Source organism: Thermobia domestica, chromosome 10 (assembly GCF_964235325.1).
Source record: "Thermobia domestica chromosome 10, izTheDome1.hap1.1, whole genome shotgun sequence".
NCBI classification, from domain to species: Eukaryota; Metazoa; Arthropoda; class Insecta; order Zygentoma; family Lepismatidae; genus Thermobia; species Thermobia domestica.
Genome location: NC_137463.1, coordinates 19,707,366 through 19,724,428, shown reverse-complemented (window position 1 = coordinate 19,724,428; position 17,063 = coordinate 19,707,366). Strand labels below are relative to the sequence as shown.

The 17,063-nt window shown below is 35.7% G+C and overlaps 2 protein-coding genes across 4 annotated transcripts in view; both read right to left on the bottom strand.

Annotated features, from left to right (window-relative positions):
• GatB (glutamyl-tRNA(Gln) amidotransferase subunit B, mitochondrial) overlaps positions 1-5,754 on the bottom strand; it is a 40,589-nt gene extending 34,835 nt beyond the window's left edge. Inside the window, exon 1 of the mRNA XM_081727858.1 lies at positions 5,412-5,754. Within this exon, the coding sequence (XP_081583984.1) occupies positions 5,412-5,548 (137 nt within the window). The 5' untranslated portion in view covers positions 5,549-5,754. The remainder of the gene's footprint in view (positions 1-5,411) is intronic.
• A 7,268-nt stretch (positions 5,755-13,022) lies between these two features.
• Positions 13,023-17,063, bottom strand: part of LOC145662350 (ataxin-3-like) — a 41,879-nt gene continuing 37,838 nt past the window's right edge. For all 3 annotated transcript variants that reach the window (XM_081727855.1, XM_081727856.1, XM_081727857.1), the window contains exon 6: positions 13,023-14,660. In XM_081727855.1, coding sequence (XP_081583981.1) covers positions 14,401-14,660 — 260 coding nt within the window. In that variant the 3' untranslated portion in view covers positions 13,023-14,400. The remainder of the gene's footprint in view (positions 14,661-17,063) is intronic.

Genomic DNA, 17,063 nt, shown 5'->3' with positions numbered 1-17,063 from the left:
GTTGCACATAAGAGCCACATAATAGAAAGGAATGAATCATGGGCCATGGGCCCAATCTAAACGAAATGCAGTGTGTTGAAGATGTGACTCGTTTAAACTGAGATCGGAAAGTATTGTGATGAGTTCACCACAACTTCTTTTGTGTCTACAATTATAAAGAAATATATAACTGAGTCCAGTATTTAGAAGAAAAATATAGTTTAAAGAATGAAAAAAAAATCTGCTGTTTTGCTTAAGTGTTTTATGATAAATCCTTACTTTCGTTTGTTATTTTATATTAAGCGTTTTACATTTTGTTATGACATTTATTCAATTGTTTCTTTCTTATGTACGTCTGTATCCTCTTGCCTCAATACATATAACTGCCGTGTTTTGAGCATGGGTGAATTTAAGGGTTGTTTGCTATGGGGGAGGACCTTCCTGTGGTCCGGAATAACACTCAGTCGAGGCTTGTCTGCAAGTTCTCTTGCGGGAAACTGTTTAAAATTGTCAATATAAAAATTCGGTTTTTGATCTTTTCATATATAATTCTCTATAATACGACATAAGGGGATATTTTTTATTATTCTCAGAAACTTGGGGACGGAGACAAAGTCTCCATGTCCCCCGTAACTACGGAGACGCTCTTTCATGGTTTTGAGTCACTTTGTAAATAGAAATGCAATCTTTTAGGCAACATACCCTCATTGTATTTCAAGATTTAGAAGACGGTATGTCGAGTCAAAATGGTAATAAAACATACCGCTTCTGCCTTTTTTTTTTTTTTTTTCACTTCGATCACTGTATTTATGTTAAAGGAACCAGGTGGTATGACGATAAAAGGATCGGTGGTATGAAGGGACAGACGAAATTGGAAACACATGGATACCATGATATACATTCAAACTCACATGGCGTGAAACTGAATTAGGACCCTACGTACTAGATGTGAACGCACTATCATTCAGTCACTATGTCCCTCTATGTTTTTTTATTGGAATAGGAGTATGCTGCAATTCATGTATCCTAGATGTAGAATACTAGAGCCTGTCTATCTCATCTATGTCCTCGGAAAGTATGCGAACTATACTTCGGCCCCACCCCGCCACCCTCTGACGGAGGAAATTCTCCCTTTGCTCACGGAAAAGAAGTAAATGACATCAGCTGTGTTGCCAATTTGTCATTCAATCGTTTGGTCTTGACGAGTGAAGGTCGTAGGCTACTTAGAATGGCTAACAAGACAAAGAACAGCGAAGCCCGTGAAATAATTCATTTTGGCAACGCTTCCGCATCTAACAATTGAGATCTCGGCCGCAACAACTTCTCCCTCCTCTTTTGAGGGAGGTACGGGAAAGCACACACAGCGACTGCAGCGCCAGAAGGGGCACAGATCAAATAGAAAGGCTCTACCATCTATGTTAATATCTTTAAAAAAGAAGTAAATGAAAATATGCAAGTTTATTCCCAATATTTATGGATTTGCAGATATACGAGGGCTGTCCAGAAAGTAGCACACGTTTTGAAATAAATAGAAAAAAGTAACAAAATGAACAAACCAAATTGTATTATATACATTTGAAAGGTATGCTCTTAAGCTATCGCCATGCAAATTAAGGCACTTATTATACCGTGGCACAAGTTTTTCAATACCGTAGCGATAGAAATCTGCCATTTGCGATTTCAACCACTGGCTGACACCGGCATGCAGTTCAGCGTCAGTATCAAAGCGTTGTGTAGCGAGCCATGTCTTCATCGCTAGGAACAGGTGGTAGTTGCTCGACGCCAAATCCGGCCTATACGGTGGGTGATCGAATACCTCATCCAAAACCATCCAAGAGCTCTCGGGTACGCTTGGCTGTGTGTGGACGTGCATTGTCGCGAAAAAACACCTTCGCGCTGTTGGTTTTTTTTTCCGTACACATCACATACTTAGCGATGCATTTCAACTGGTTTATGGTTTTTTGTCAACAAAAACCTAATCACAGAACGCACTTCATAAGAGGTGGGATTTTCTATTGCAGCGCACATTGTAACACGTCACAAAAAGCACAGTAAGAGCGTCACAGTCCTCACGTTATCACAGTTGGATGAGTACTGAGTGTGGCAATGTTCTGACACTAAGATGGCGACTCTAGCCCCGCCCACTGCCGCGATAGGACAAAACGTTTGGGACTTCTTGGATAGCCCTCGTATATATCAAAAGTTCGTCCAGTGCGTTGTGTTACCTCTATATGTTCAATTTCAGATTTTAATTTCAACAAAATTATATTTTATTTGTAATAGTATTCTTCGAAAAAAAAAAAAATAGGATTCATCGTATCAGCTGCGTGAGTTAGATGTCAGCTTGTCTACGCCATGATGCCATCTGAACGATGTTACCTGTAACGATCTCGCTCTGTAGGCTGTACAGTTGAAAAAAGGTGATGGAAGACGAATAGCTCTTTGAAGTCTGTGTTAAAACTTATGTTGTAGAGTGATAAAAAATAAAGTTAGTGAAATATATGGATTTGTGTGTAATAGTGTGCAAATGAAGAATCCATATTCAGATAGTTTAGTTATTATTTTTGTAATATTTTATTTCTTTTCATGAAAAAAAAGCACTAAAACCCCTGGGTTTTTGAGCTTTTTGTTAGTATATTATTGATACAACTAAGGTGATTACATTGAAAGTAATTTTTATCAGATTTTGGATTTTCCTTGGGCGAATTAGATACTTTCATGTTAAAGTACACAACAATATTCAACGTTAGACCTATGTAAAGTTCTAAATGCACTGAATGAATAAAGAAGCTTACCTTAGCTTGGGATAATTATAGAACAAATTAATGAATGGATTGTGTTTATAGCCTATTTGAAGTAAAATATACAATTTTATATTTGAGAAAATACTTTCCGTGAATAGTATGCTCGCCGACTCGGCGACGCCAAGGGACGTTATCCCTCATACGTTTAACGAGTGTAACGCCATAGGTGCCAGTATTACCAGTAAATATGTAAATACATTAGTAAAACTATTAGTATTATTTCGTACATTTGATAACACAAGTATTCTTTAGTAAAATTTGGTTTTCCAACAACAGTAGTTTAGTTCAATCATTAGTTGCTACTCTTCAAATAAGCATTCTGTAGAATCAAAACCAGCATTAGCGTAAAAATTCTTGTCAAATTTAAGGAGCTTAATGCTCGGACTTTCGAAGACTATGTAACGCTATTGTTTCAATTGCTGAATTTAAACTTTCGTACTAGTGGAAGCGTGCATGTACAGTAAAGAAAGCTCCATTTTCGGGGAAAACTTGTCGTGAAAGAAGTGCTCGGGAAATTCACGTCATTAATTGTACGCACAAATCATCGTAAGTGAATACTCCAACAATAAAACTATTTATTTTAAGCTGGAAGATATTTAATTTCATTTAAGGAATTTTAAAACATTTACTTTATAAAATATGAATTATCTCTTTGTTAGTTGTTCTAAATTCATTTTCGGAAAACAACCGTCTTGCTAGTGACGCATTAGAGGGTACAACTTTCGGTCTTTTAAGTTTAAATTTTCAGGATATAAGCACAAGAAACACTAAATTTCCTGTATATATTTTGGTGGCATACCAACGTAAAATTTCAAAATGGCGGCCTTTTTTCAAAATAACGGGTATCCACGCTACAAAGCGCAATTTCGGTCTTATAAATAGAAAATTTCAGAGTAGATGCAAGAAGCACACTAAATTAGCCGTATATACGTAAAATTTCAAAAAGTGGGCATTTTTCAACTAGCAGGTATCCACGCTACAGGGGGCAATTTTCAGACTTTTAAGTTGAAATTTTGAGGGTACAAGCAAGAAATATTCTAAATTTTCTGTATAGATTTTCTCAGCGACTCAATGTAAAATTTCAAAATAGCGGACATTGTTTCAAAATAGTAGTGAACAGAAAATTGTTGCAAATTGCGACAATGAAATCTTGAAATATGTATCACATTTTAATACTTTTACCCCAAAGATATTGAAAAATTTCGAAAAACCCTAATTAAACCCAAAAAACATCACATGGGCCCAGGTGGGTTGTTTTTCAAAAATACCCGGGTTTTTTTTCAAGCCGTGTCCTGAAGGCAGTGTCGCAACGCATCGCACCTGCTGCGCTCCTGCTACTCGGTTAGAGTGTGTTCGTGCTTTTAGTGGCAAGTTAGCACAGGTTGTTTTGTGTTTTTACACTATAGTTTTTGTGGGGCATTTCCGCACTCAATATTTACACGCAAAACGGTTAAGTTCTCTTAAGGGTCTTCACTACAGCGAAATTAAACTACCGCTAATTTTAGAGTTTTTCTGTAATATCTACAAAACAAATAAAAATATTCGAAAAGCAGAAACGTAGTGAAATAGACAATACGATTTTACATGTGATACCATTATCACAACTTATCTATCTTCCTACGATTTGCAAGTGTAGCTAGTTTTAGTATTTTTTGCGGATTCTGTAAATAGCGGCATACCAAAGGCAGATAGATGAATTGTGGTGAAGGTATCACATGCAAAATCGTATTGTCTAGTCCACTACGTTTCTGCTTTTCGAACATTTTTATTTGTTTTGAAGATATTACAGAAAAACTCTAAAATTAGCGGTAGTTTAATTTCGCTGTAGTGAAGACCCTTAAAGTGAATATGCAACGAAAAAATTTTTCAGAAACATATTCTAAGGTAGTTACTGTGAATTTTCTAATAAATGACAAAATTTTATCGGGAGTATGTTTAGTACAAGGGGTCCAGAAGCACGTAAAACACACAAAATTTACAGGAGAAATGAGTGATGCATGTACTTCGACGTAACATAACGTAACCAAATATAACCTAGCCTACCATAAACTAACTTAAGCTAACCTTAACTAACCTAAACTTACCTAATATTAGTAAAAATAAGCAAAATTCTATCGGTTTTTGGAAAATTACGCGGGACCCCTACACTAATTTAACATAAGCTAACCTAGCCTAAACTAAACTAAACTAATGTAAGCTAGCCTAAACTATCCTAACGTATTCTAAACTAACCGAATGTGAACAGAAATTATCAAAATTGTAACATTTTTTAGAGAAAAGAGCTGGACCCCTTCTGCTAAACATAGGCCTTTTATCGTTTTTAAGCTTGAAAATTCTGAACCACTCTACGACACAAAGACCGAAATTTGTTCCTTATAAACATGTCTTTCAATGCAGAGCATTCAATTTTACTAAATTTTGCAAAATGTGGTGTGCCTAAACTTGACCAGCGCCATATTTTATGAATTGTATTGTAAATGTAAAAAGAAAAAAATGTAAACGACAGGTGATCGTAAAACGCAATGTTTAGTGTTAACAATATATTTCAAATCTTCAAAATTAATATGTAATATTAATTACCCGAAGCTGAAACGAAATTTATGCGTTGATTCAAATATATATACAAACCTCTTCTGATTTCTTAATGACTTTGATGCTTCATTATGTACAGATGTACTTTTTTCTGCAACTGTAGCATACAACCTTTCATTTAAAACAGTAGTAAATCTTGTAGTATAGGCACACGGTCGGATGGAAGAAAACATTTCTATCCTTTAGTTTTACGGTGCTCTGTGTTGTGGAAGTTCATTCAGTTAGGGCATTATAATACTAAGCCTGCTTTATCTTATTTAATTCATAATTATCAAGCAGAACTCCACTATTCAACACTGTCTAACATTGAAATCAATCCTACAACTCGAAACGAAGTCAGCATCTTCACTTGCTTTATTTACATTACGCCATACGTAAGTCTTTTGTTTAATGTCTTCTTCTTCTTCTAATCGCTCTCCCGGCAGTTATAGACGATGTTTTCAAAAGAAACAGATGATGAAATGAGATGAATCTTTAGAGATGCTTATAAGATGCGAAATAACGTAGATCTTTGTAAATAAAGATAATAGTCAGTAATAACAGGTGGGGATAAGGTGAAAATTAACGAATCTACATTAAATGGACCAGAACCGTGAAATTTATGAAGAATAGAGAGAAATGGCTGACGATATTGTTGGTATAGAGGACGAAAGAAAATGAGATGATTGATGAAGCTACTATCGAGACCACAGTTACCAAGTGGAGAAGTGCGTTTTCGGAGAAGACATAAACGTTGGGGAGTATACAGAATGTGAAGTCTGTTATGGGGCGTTTACACTTAGTCGATTTGCGTTCGATTCAGTTGAATTGACGTCACTTTCAACTTAATCGACCGTGTAAACGGGAATTCAACTTAATCGCCTGTTGATCGAAAGCGACTAATCGACTGGCAACTGAATTGAAAGACGTTCTATTTTCTGTGGTTGAAATAATTGAACACATCCATCGATCTGATTCGGCCTAGTTGCTTCGATTTAGTGGCAAGTGCAGCGAGTCGATTTAGTCGTGCGACAAAATCGATTTAGTCGGGAGACTAAATCGACCAAGTGTAAACGCCCCATTACGGAGCAGAAAATGGAGATAGGAGGGAGATAAAGTATGTTGAATGAACCAAGATGGAGAGCGGAGAGAACAAGAATGGTGCCAGTACCAACGTGCCTTTGTACATAGGCATTATAAGCAGTCCAGCGTTGATAATGAAGTGTAGTAAGTCGTGGGAAAAGTTCAATAGGCGAGACTGAAAGATCTATGGGAGTGCCGTGCAGGGCTCCGAAACTTTGTTTAGTGTCGTTCAGGTTTTAATTTGTAATTTACGGTTTTTCGCTCCGTTCCCTTCTCAGTTGTGTAAATTCACTTAGAGCTTAGCTCACGAATCTTTGCCGCGATTCTAATTCTTCGTTGGCGTCAATTGCGGCAGAGATTTGTGAGCTAAGCTACGACGACCGCTGAAACGATAAATGCTGGACATTTCCAGACAAATGTCAACCTGTTATGGAAAAAATGAAACTGCTGGCATGCACATGTGCAATATATCATTTGAAAGCTAATTTCATATAGAATCCAGATCAAACAGATTAATTAAATACAATTTGTATTTCACTCTCAAATAATGCTAATTAAATAATAGATTATCCAAGTGACTAAAACAGGCAAATTGTATATTGAGTTATAAACTGATATTCAGAGGGACCGACAGCAAGATTTTGAACCAAATGTATTTCACTGATGCACAATGATCAGTATTTCATAAATCAAGTAGTAAAATGAATATAATGTGTGTAAATACAATTTCTTCCACAGTGGTCGAAGTGAGACGGTATGCGGTGGTATGCCATACCGCCTGTGGTTTTTCAGTAATGAGAACATACCGTTTCTGGTTTTTCAGTGATCAAGACAATATTTAAATAATAGGTATGTTGAGTTAAAATCATCATAAAACATACCGCCTCTGCTTTTTTTCCACTCCGAACACTGATCTTCCAAATTAAATAAGTACTATTTACATTTTTGTCAGTCCGGAACGCTTTCCGGTTAATTTTATGTAGCTTGCCTGTTCGTTTGTGAATTTAAAAAATATTTCATATTCTCTGTCTCCTTTAAACAGCCTTTCAAATGAGGACTAACTCAGGAGAGTAATGCTCCCGGAAATAGGAACCAAAAACACAGTTCTGATTGGTTGGCTTTATCCATTTCTTGCCATATTGCATTCAAATAGCAGAAATCAAACGATTGCTAGTTTCGGTCTTCGTGGCCGAGTGGACTAGAGGTATAAGCTAGTAACGAATATCGCTTTTGGCGTGAGTTCAAACCCGGCCCAAGGTAAGTTTTTTTTTTAGATTTTTATAACACTTTTTAAATTAAAATAAGATGAAAATAATACTCATAAAAGTGATTTACTTACTCTTGTGCAGATAAGTAGTAGTAGTAGGAACGGATTTAAAGCCCCGCAGGGCTCGTTTTGTTCCCCTTGTACTCCATGATATAAATTTTGTGACCAACTTGAAACAACTGGCTAGGATAGCGCGTAAACCAGCTGGCTAGAGTCGCGCGCGATAAAACGTAACTTCCGGGAGCATTACTCTCCCGAACGGGTCGTTTCAAATGAGCCATAGGACTTTACTGTAGCTTCTCCCATAACCTAGTAAACTGTGTTCCGGACTAACAAACTGTGTCCCGGACTGACCAAATGTGCGTTCCGGACTGATAGTTTCCTTTTTCCTGTTTGGACTCGTTTTTGCTCCAATCTCATCTGATATTCTGCCGGGTAAACATCTATCTTGTACTTCAGAGTTTGACAATTTACAATTACACAAACATTTTACAGTTCAAGACCTGCTGGATGAACTGACTGGTGATGTTCCTGATTTTTTTAAGCAATACTTTCATAAAGCGTCAACAAGGAACATATTTGGCTAACAGCAAAATAGACATTCCTCGTGAAACCATATTTTTACAGCTGAACTTTGCTGGAAATCTTACCTGTAAATAGCAGAATGAAATCCAGTCATCTCATATTGTTAACAAACAAGTGTCAGTCTTTACCACTGTGCCGTGGTTCCTGAATGATAATGGTCAACGACAACAAATGAAGTTTGCTATTGTTTCGGATTCTTTGAAACACGAGAAATATGCAGTTCATGTTTAGCTAAAATATATATCAACTTTGTAAATTGAGCGAGGAGTGGCAATATAAAGGGAATTGCAAAAAGGACCATGTTAAGTGGAAACTATTAAAAATGCACATGATTTCGTGAAACAAGTTGGAAACCAGGGTTGAACATATCAATATTTTTGAAGTGCCAATGGATGAAATTGAAGCAGAGAAAAAGGATTCTGATGAATTTTGGAAAGATGTGGAGGCCATTCCAAGACCTCGTGAGTACCACTCCTTCAAGGTAATAGGATATTTCCAGAGTGAATACGGCAGGTATCATGCATCAGAAAAGTGTATGAGGCACAAGTTTTTACGCCACATGCCACCACAAGACATTTCAGCAACATCTGGGAAAGTATCCCTTCAAGAGTATCCCTTAAGGGCGCCGGGCCCCCCAAAGCTCGGGCCCTATTGTATTTATAAATGTACAATATTTGGCATAATTTGAATGCAATTTGTCTTAAAATCCTCATATATAGATCTATACCTGCTGCATCTGAATGCCCCCCCCCACTTTACAGAAAATCGGCGCCCTTGATCTTTATTACTCAATGTTTTACGATCAGAAAGTTTTACATCGGAAAAGCTTTCTATTGCAGCAAAGTGTTGTTGTTACAATTAAATTCTTGGATCAGATAGGACATTTTTCGTCGGCAAAAAAAAAAAAAAAAAAAAAAAAAAAAAAAAAGAAAATGTAACTCGGCAGTTTGTGTTTTATGGTCCATTACAATTAACTGGTGCTGACCCATTTAAAGTAGAAGAATTAGAAACTGTACAGAAGAACTATAACCTGTTGAAAAAAGGATTGTAAGAATAACAAGATTATATATTTATAGTCAATATCGTCCTACAGTGTAAGCTTCTTTTTTTAAGCTGTTGTGGCCAGCTTGGTAAGCTTAAGTGCTTATTAGCTTATGCACACATGTTTTAAGTGCTGGTAGGCTAATATGTCACTTTGTGCACAATGCTATTGCTTATCATATTTCTAGTATCCTAGTTCTATTTCATAAGAGTCAGTCCGGAACATAGATGTCAGTCCGGAACATAGCTTATAAATTTAATATCTCTGTTATTATAAATTACCTTCATACAAAAAAAAAAAAAAAAAAATACAGTGTAATATTACACTTCTCTACTTTAATTTGTGATATGGGACACTGTCTGATTATCAGTACTTTCAGAGAATTAAAATGATTAGTTTTTTTTTTTTTTTTTCAGATTGAAACTAAGGTTGCAAAACTGTCAGTCCGGAACAGCAACTTCAATAATTAATTTTTATTTAAGTACTGTCACTGTAGAAATTGTATCCTAGTCAAAATGAAGGTCTTGAAATGATAGGTCAAAATGATAGCTAAACAAAGTTACAGTATCGTGGAACTTTTATTTCAGCGAAGATATTAATTGGAAGTGCAATATGTGTTCCGAACTGACAGTCCGGAACACCAGGAAATGCCCTGCTACGATTTGGGGGACTTCAGAAGCAAAGTAAGGGAATGAGAAGGGAGAAATTCAAAATAATAATCGATAAATTAAACGAAATACTTCATTAAATTGATAGTTTTGCATCGAGTTTTTCCTCCAGTAATTGTTTGTAATACCGTATATATATATATAAAATTTATGTACAATCATTTTACTACATTTACATTGTTAAAAAACAACTTTTATTTACAATCAATTTATTACATTAACATTGTTTTATATTAATTAACGCTTTGGAGAAAGCATTTGTAAATTTATAATTTCGATTCTGTTATCACCCAAATGGCTCCGTTTTTTTTTTTCTGATAGTGGGCATGTATGCATTATTTGTGATAACAGAAATTTTTGCCATGGTGCATGTTCTCTATTTTTTAAAAAATAAGAGTTGTGATATGGTTATTAGAGATTACTGGAGAAGTCCCTTACTACCCTTTATAAGCAGATTGTTAATGAAAAAAGTTAAGAACAACCATGTGGATACATATAAGACCTGGGGGGAAGTCGTATGGTAGGTATGACCTTCCGGTGGGGTCACTCGGTCGAAAAGGTGTAACAGCTTTTTCAGGCCAGCCACCCTGAATGAGGTTTTCCTGGGTTTTTCTCATTCACACCAGGCAAATGCCGGGGTAGTACCTAACTTATAGGTCCCAGGCCGCGTCCTTCCTTCCCCAATCCTTTCTTCCTTCTCTTTCCCTGGATTGTGTGCTCGCCGAGGGACGTCATCCCTCAAATCGTGAAGGGCTAAATGGCCTTAGATGCCGAAAGCCCAGAAATCCAAATCCTAAATCCTAGGTATGACCTTGACGACAGTCATCTTGAAATCCGGGATTCTGAATTAAGGTCAATTATTTTAATAGGAATAGGGTAATACGATACATAATTTCGAGCTAGAATTTAATCAGGAAAACAATGGTGAAGTTAGTTTTAAGATACAAACATTTGGGAAAAAGTTACAAGCATATTAATTGTTTATACTTACTATGCGCGTAAGTCCCTTACCTCCGCTTCTAACCCGCGTACTAATGATAATAAGTTGATAAAAGCTTCAGAAATACATATTGGGCCTAGAGGAAAGTGGTACGGTAAGGGTAACCTTGACGGCAGCTATCTTGAAATCCGCCATTTTGAACTAAAGTAAAGTTTTGAAAAATGAAAACCATAGCATGTGACACCTCTTTTTAATTCCTGTATTTTGTAATTGTGAACCTTCCTGTATTTTGTAGTATGGGCTGATCCTGTACTTTATAACATCCTTGGTAAATAAAGTAAGTGAAAATGCTGACTTCGTTTCGAAATGAAGATGAAATGAAATGAAATTAGGAAATAAATAAATATCACAAGTTCCAGATTTGGTTTAATACCGCATAATAATATAAATAGTTGTTTGGTAGATAAACTTTATTATTAATAATAATAAAGTAAAATGTGATGTACGAGGACAAAAGTGCTTACGAGACAAACGTCGCACAGAAACAGGAACTGAACTCTAACAGGACAGTGATTTGCCGTTCCACCCTACTTTAAATTATAAGCCTTGCTCTTGAAGCTTAAGTTTCACTTTAAAGTAAACTGCCAATAATTATCATGTATTCTTAATATTTCAGAAAAATGTCAAAATTTCACGCTCTAAAAAATGGTAGCCTAATCAGTGACGAAACTAGACATTTGGTGCCCAGGGCAAATTTTGCGATTAGTACTCCTTTCATCTATGTACATCTACACCAGTAAACACACATATTAGTTTGCTGGCGCTCAGCCAACTGGGTCCCGGTTCCAGAATCTTGTTTTGATCTGGCCGTAGTTCAATTACTTTTGGTTACTTTTATCCTTGAGCTCTAAAACTGAGTAATGAAAAATGATGAAGTGAGCACTCTTTGAAGCAAAAAGAGGAAATATGTTTTTCTTTCCCTAATATCAAACAGTGTTAGAACAGACATTTAAATCAGGACTCCTTACAGCAAAAGAAGTATACGTGTTCCTTTTCCTTTTTTTCGTTTGTTTACCTTCACTACTTTTTAGAATTTGACGTGAATTCAAATACACAAACACTTCACACCCACACTGAATAGCGAAAGCTCAGCGGTAGAACATCAGCTTAAGATTCGGAAGATGGTGTGATTGATCCCTCGTGGATAAATATTTCAACTGAGGAGATTACAAAGATTCTTCCTCGGTGGTCCTACTGACTAATTTCCCTTATTTCCATCCTCTGAATCTCGAATGTTTCAAAGCCTGAAAATAAATTCAAATGAAGTTGAAATAACGCTACTATCCTGTAGTCGATGCTAAATTAATATTGTAAGTTTTGAGATTAGATTTGAAGGAGGGGCATGGACTAATCGATGGAAATTAATTACTTAGTGTACGAAGACTTCTTTCGTCCAACACGAGTGTAAAGTTTTACTGCAGTGCATGCTATTTGTAAGTAAGCATCTCTTATTTTAGTATGACTTTCAACATTGAAGCAAATCAGACAACCAGATAAGGGACAGAGGTTAAAAGTAACGTTCAGATGCTGAGATCAATGCATGCACCTTACAGATTTCGATAAATTAGACATTGCTGGACTACAAACAAAAAGGAGCCTGAAGATTTTTGCTTGAAACGCAGACTATTGCAACATACGATATTCTGCAGTTGGTAACTTTGTTGTCGAGATATGTTTCGGTAGTAGGTTCACTTGCGGCCACTATTAACTCACCGTTTGTCGACCTATAGCAGTATCACTCTGTATGGGGGGGGGGGGGCCGCTAGGGGGGCCAAGATTTTGAGCAAGGAAGCCTGGCCCCCCCAGGCCCACCCTTGGCTCCGCCACTGACCACCAGGTTCCATAGGCCACACAGTTAGTTAGTTGTCACCTTTCTATATATTTTCCTTAACCGGAAGATGATATCTGCCTGAGCTTGAACCATGGTATTAAAAATTTCGAACACACTGGCAGTAAATATATATATATTCGTTTTTAAAGGATTTTATATTTCCAAAACACAAGGATAAAACAAAGAAAAAAGTGTTGAAAATATATGCGGCAGTAAAAACAACCACAACTCTTTATATGAAATTCACGTACATCTGTAAACAAATTGCTTTACATTCCTCTTTACAAATGACAAACAAGTCAGACAAAAGGAGAAAAACATAACGTAACAAATTCTGAAAACAGCACATATTTATAAATGATAATTAGAGAGAAGAAAATAGTCTTAAAAACTATGATTACAAAGTTAAATGCAGAAGAAAAAAAAAAGTACATTCATAACACGTGTAATAAAAAAAAAAAAAAGCTGATCTGAAGTTTAATAAATACAGAAGATTATTACGCATGAAGAATACGTAACAATTATTATGCAAAATTCTTATTACAAATAAATCTACGCGTAAATTATCCCCCCCCCCTGAAATATAGGCAACTTAACTGCACTAACATTAGTGCTTTTCTTTCGTTTAGTGAACCGCTACATATACTATTATGCATTGTTATAGAAATAAATAACCACTTCCAATTTATTTTAATTCTGCTTGTACCTTTTAAAATCAAACAAAAGAAATTTTGTTTAACTATACACAACAACAAGCACTGACTATGTACTGTTCTTTTTTAATGCAGTATTATGTATGCTTCTATACATATTCTACTTTACACGTGAATACATATTATTATTATGAAAGACCGTTTTCTTTATTTTTACAATGAAAATGTACTTCACGAGTATCAAGTATTTCGCAATGAGTTTTTGTTTCAAAATTAAACCCACCACCCTCGAAAAATTATAATAATCAAAAAGATTTTTTTTTTTTTTTTGTCATGAAATACTGTTCATGAAAAAGTAATATATCAATATGAACTAAATCCAAAAAGCCACACATTACAAATACAAGTTCTTTTTCGGTAAGTAATCCATTTGGTACACATTTCCCTAAATATTTTTTTTTCTTTATCATTTGTGCATTTATAAGAAAATAACACACAAACTTATGAAATACGTACGTAAGTCCGCGTTATTAAATTGCGTAAAAGAAGAAAAATATATATATCACCCTTTTAGACTGACTAACATAAAGTAACACTATACAATTAATAACACGGAATTAATTATGCTTTCTTTTTATATAGTTTGGGGAGGTCCTTGTATGCTAAACATATCTAATATAATATTAATAAAAGGTTTACAAAGTGAAAAGCTCTTCTTGTAGTCAACATAACAATACATTTTCCTATTCAAGGACCATTTTTTTTAAAAAAATCCTCTTGGTCAACAGAAATCCTGTTTTGTTAACAAAAAAAGAAAGATCGCTTAATTTTCTTTGTTTACAAATTTAGTCTTTTGTGACTAGAACATACACACACACTGAACATTTAAAAAAAATCGTGAATGCTTTCATTATGTGCTACGTTTTTAATTGTTGTTCGATATTCTTAGTACCGTGCGAACATTTTCCTGGTGTAATAGTTGATGTTGCTGCCGCTGATGAGGACGATGATGCTTTGACTGTTGATGTCATTAATGATGATGATGATGTAGCTGATGAGGCAGAGGACGAGCATGATGAAGTGCTGTTTGTTTGTACTTGCTTCTTCTCCAAATACGCGAGCCTTTTCTTCCGTAGGTCTTCCTGATCAATCCGAGGACTGTTGTCATCTTCACAACCTGGAATGAAACCCACTCGTTAAGCTACCTTGTTCAACATCTGTGTGATTTTACATTTTTAGTACATTTGTTTTTTTGTCATTTTTATTGCTGCGTAGTACATATATACATGCGTAGGTGGGTCTTTCCTCACCTCTCCACATAATCTCCATTGAGATTCAGACATTTGTCTCACCGTTGCATAAATTTGACAAACTCTTTGCAAAAAAATCAGGGTTCTGGGTATTCCACAGGGTTCTGGCTTCTCCTGACATTCCACTTCACTTCTTCATCACCAGTTGGCAGGAGACCAGGTCACTTATGTCGAACTTGAACTCTTCTTCAGGGAAACGAAATTCGACACAAGCGACCTGGTCTCTTTCTCTTGACGATAACGTCCACCCCACTTAGCCTGCAAACAAGACACAAAAATTGAAGAATTAAAGTGGGAACTCTGCTGTCCCACTCTCTATATAGTCTCAATTTAGCGCCGAGTTACTTCCATCTTTTCCCGAGTGAACGTTTCGAAACATATGAAGAAGTGGAATGTGAGGAGAGAGCTAAATAGTCAGAGTCCTGATGCTTTTGCAAAGGGTTTGGACAAATTGGTGCAACACTGAGACAAATGCCTGAATCTCAATGAGGATTATGTGGAGAGGTAGGAAAGAACCCACCTGCAAATGTATATATGTTACGAGGGTCGTCCAGAAAGTAAAGAACGTTTTAGCATTATTAAATAAAACAAAAGATATCAGCACAAAACTTTATTTACAAAGCCAGAGGGCCTTACTTTACTTTTCTATGTAATGGCCACAGTTGTCAAGACATTTATTATAACGTGGGACTAGGTTTTCAATGCCGATGTTATACTCATCTGCCACCAAAGATTTGAGCCAGGCCGTCACTTGCTTGAGTCCCTCATCGTTTGCGAACTGTTTTCCACCCAAAAATTCCTCGGGAATAAGTGAAAATCACTTGATGCCAAGTCAGGTCTGTTACTATACAGCATTGAGACTCGGCTCACACTGAGGTGAAGAAAGGTGCTAACTGCCGCGCAAGCGATAGCAGTGGTGAGGGGTCGACGCCACGCACGATGCGCAATCGTTCTTTACTTTCTAGATGACCCTCGTACAAATGTATCTTAAATATATATATAATTTACAGCTTAAGGAAACTTATATATTAAACGATCAACGTAATTTGAAATCATCTTTTAGTAAAAGTTTATTTACTCAATGTAAATTATAATTACAAGTACATCATTAACTCGTTGAGGCACGGTGGGAAATTGTGCTTACCACCTTTGATCTTAATTTTTTTCGTCCAACTATTACCTGAAAAATTAAATTAAATTTATTTGGTGTGGTTTGAGATTGTCTACATGTATAATTTTAATGAAAATTTAAAAAATTCAAAAGAAAATTTTTTTCGTGCAGCAAGGGGTACAAAATAACGCTGGCTCCCGTGCCTCAAAGATTTAATAGAAGTGTGTGTGTCGCCGTTAGGGATATCTATGTCTCACCGAACAAAATACAAAGAAGAAGATATCCTACCAATTCTAAGCTGCCTTGGTCACATTTAAAAAGACGGATTCCTTGTTCTTACATAAAATTATGCAAAAATTTTTCTGTTTGTTTTTTTAAACTTGTGAAATATCTGTATACTGTCAATATGTTGTACTTTTTTCAAATAAACTGTTCTGTCAATCCTAAACTGTCCGTTTCATTATTTTTCATCTCTAATATGTTCTCTTACTGTTTCCATATTTCGTTTTGTCATGTCAATGCATTTCTCTTTACATTCACACAAAGCTCTGTAGACACCTGCTATCATCTCAGAGTTCGGTATTAACTTTAGAAATTTGATTTTTTACAACATATTGCTTCAGACGATGCTATCAGAAAGGAAACTCAATGGATACTCTACGATAGGTTTTCTCAACCTTTTCCACTGGTATACCACCAAAGCATATTATTAATTAATACTACCATAAGTCGTACATACCACCAACAGGGTCTAGCATACCACAGGTTGAGAACCCCCTGCTCTACGATATTGGACATAACATAAATATCAAATACGGTAATACAATACGGTGTTGGATAAAATAGATATAATCTGGCTTTCAATATGACTTTCGAAGTAGTACGTACTGTGTTTTACCGAAAATAAACCAGGAGTCTTATATTACTTTTTGCCCAAAAGATGAATTAATCCAGATGGGGCGATTTTTTATTATTTTTTACTGAGGTATTCTTTATTTTAATAATTTACCATAACAAAACATTTTTGATTAAATTTATGAACAGCTCTCACATTAGGGAATGAGATAACAGGAGACAATGTATAAGGTTTATTTTCTGTTAGGTTTTATTTTGGGAGAAACGTGCTATAGATAAAATGAGATGATTCAAATCTAATTCA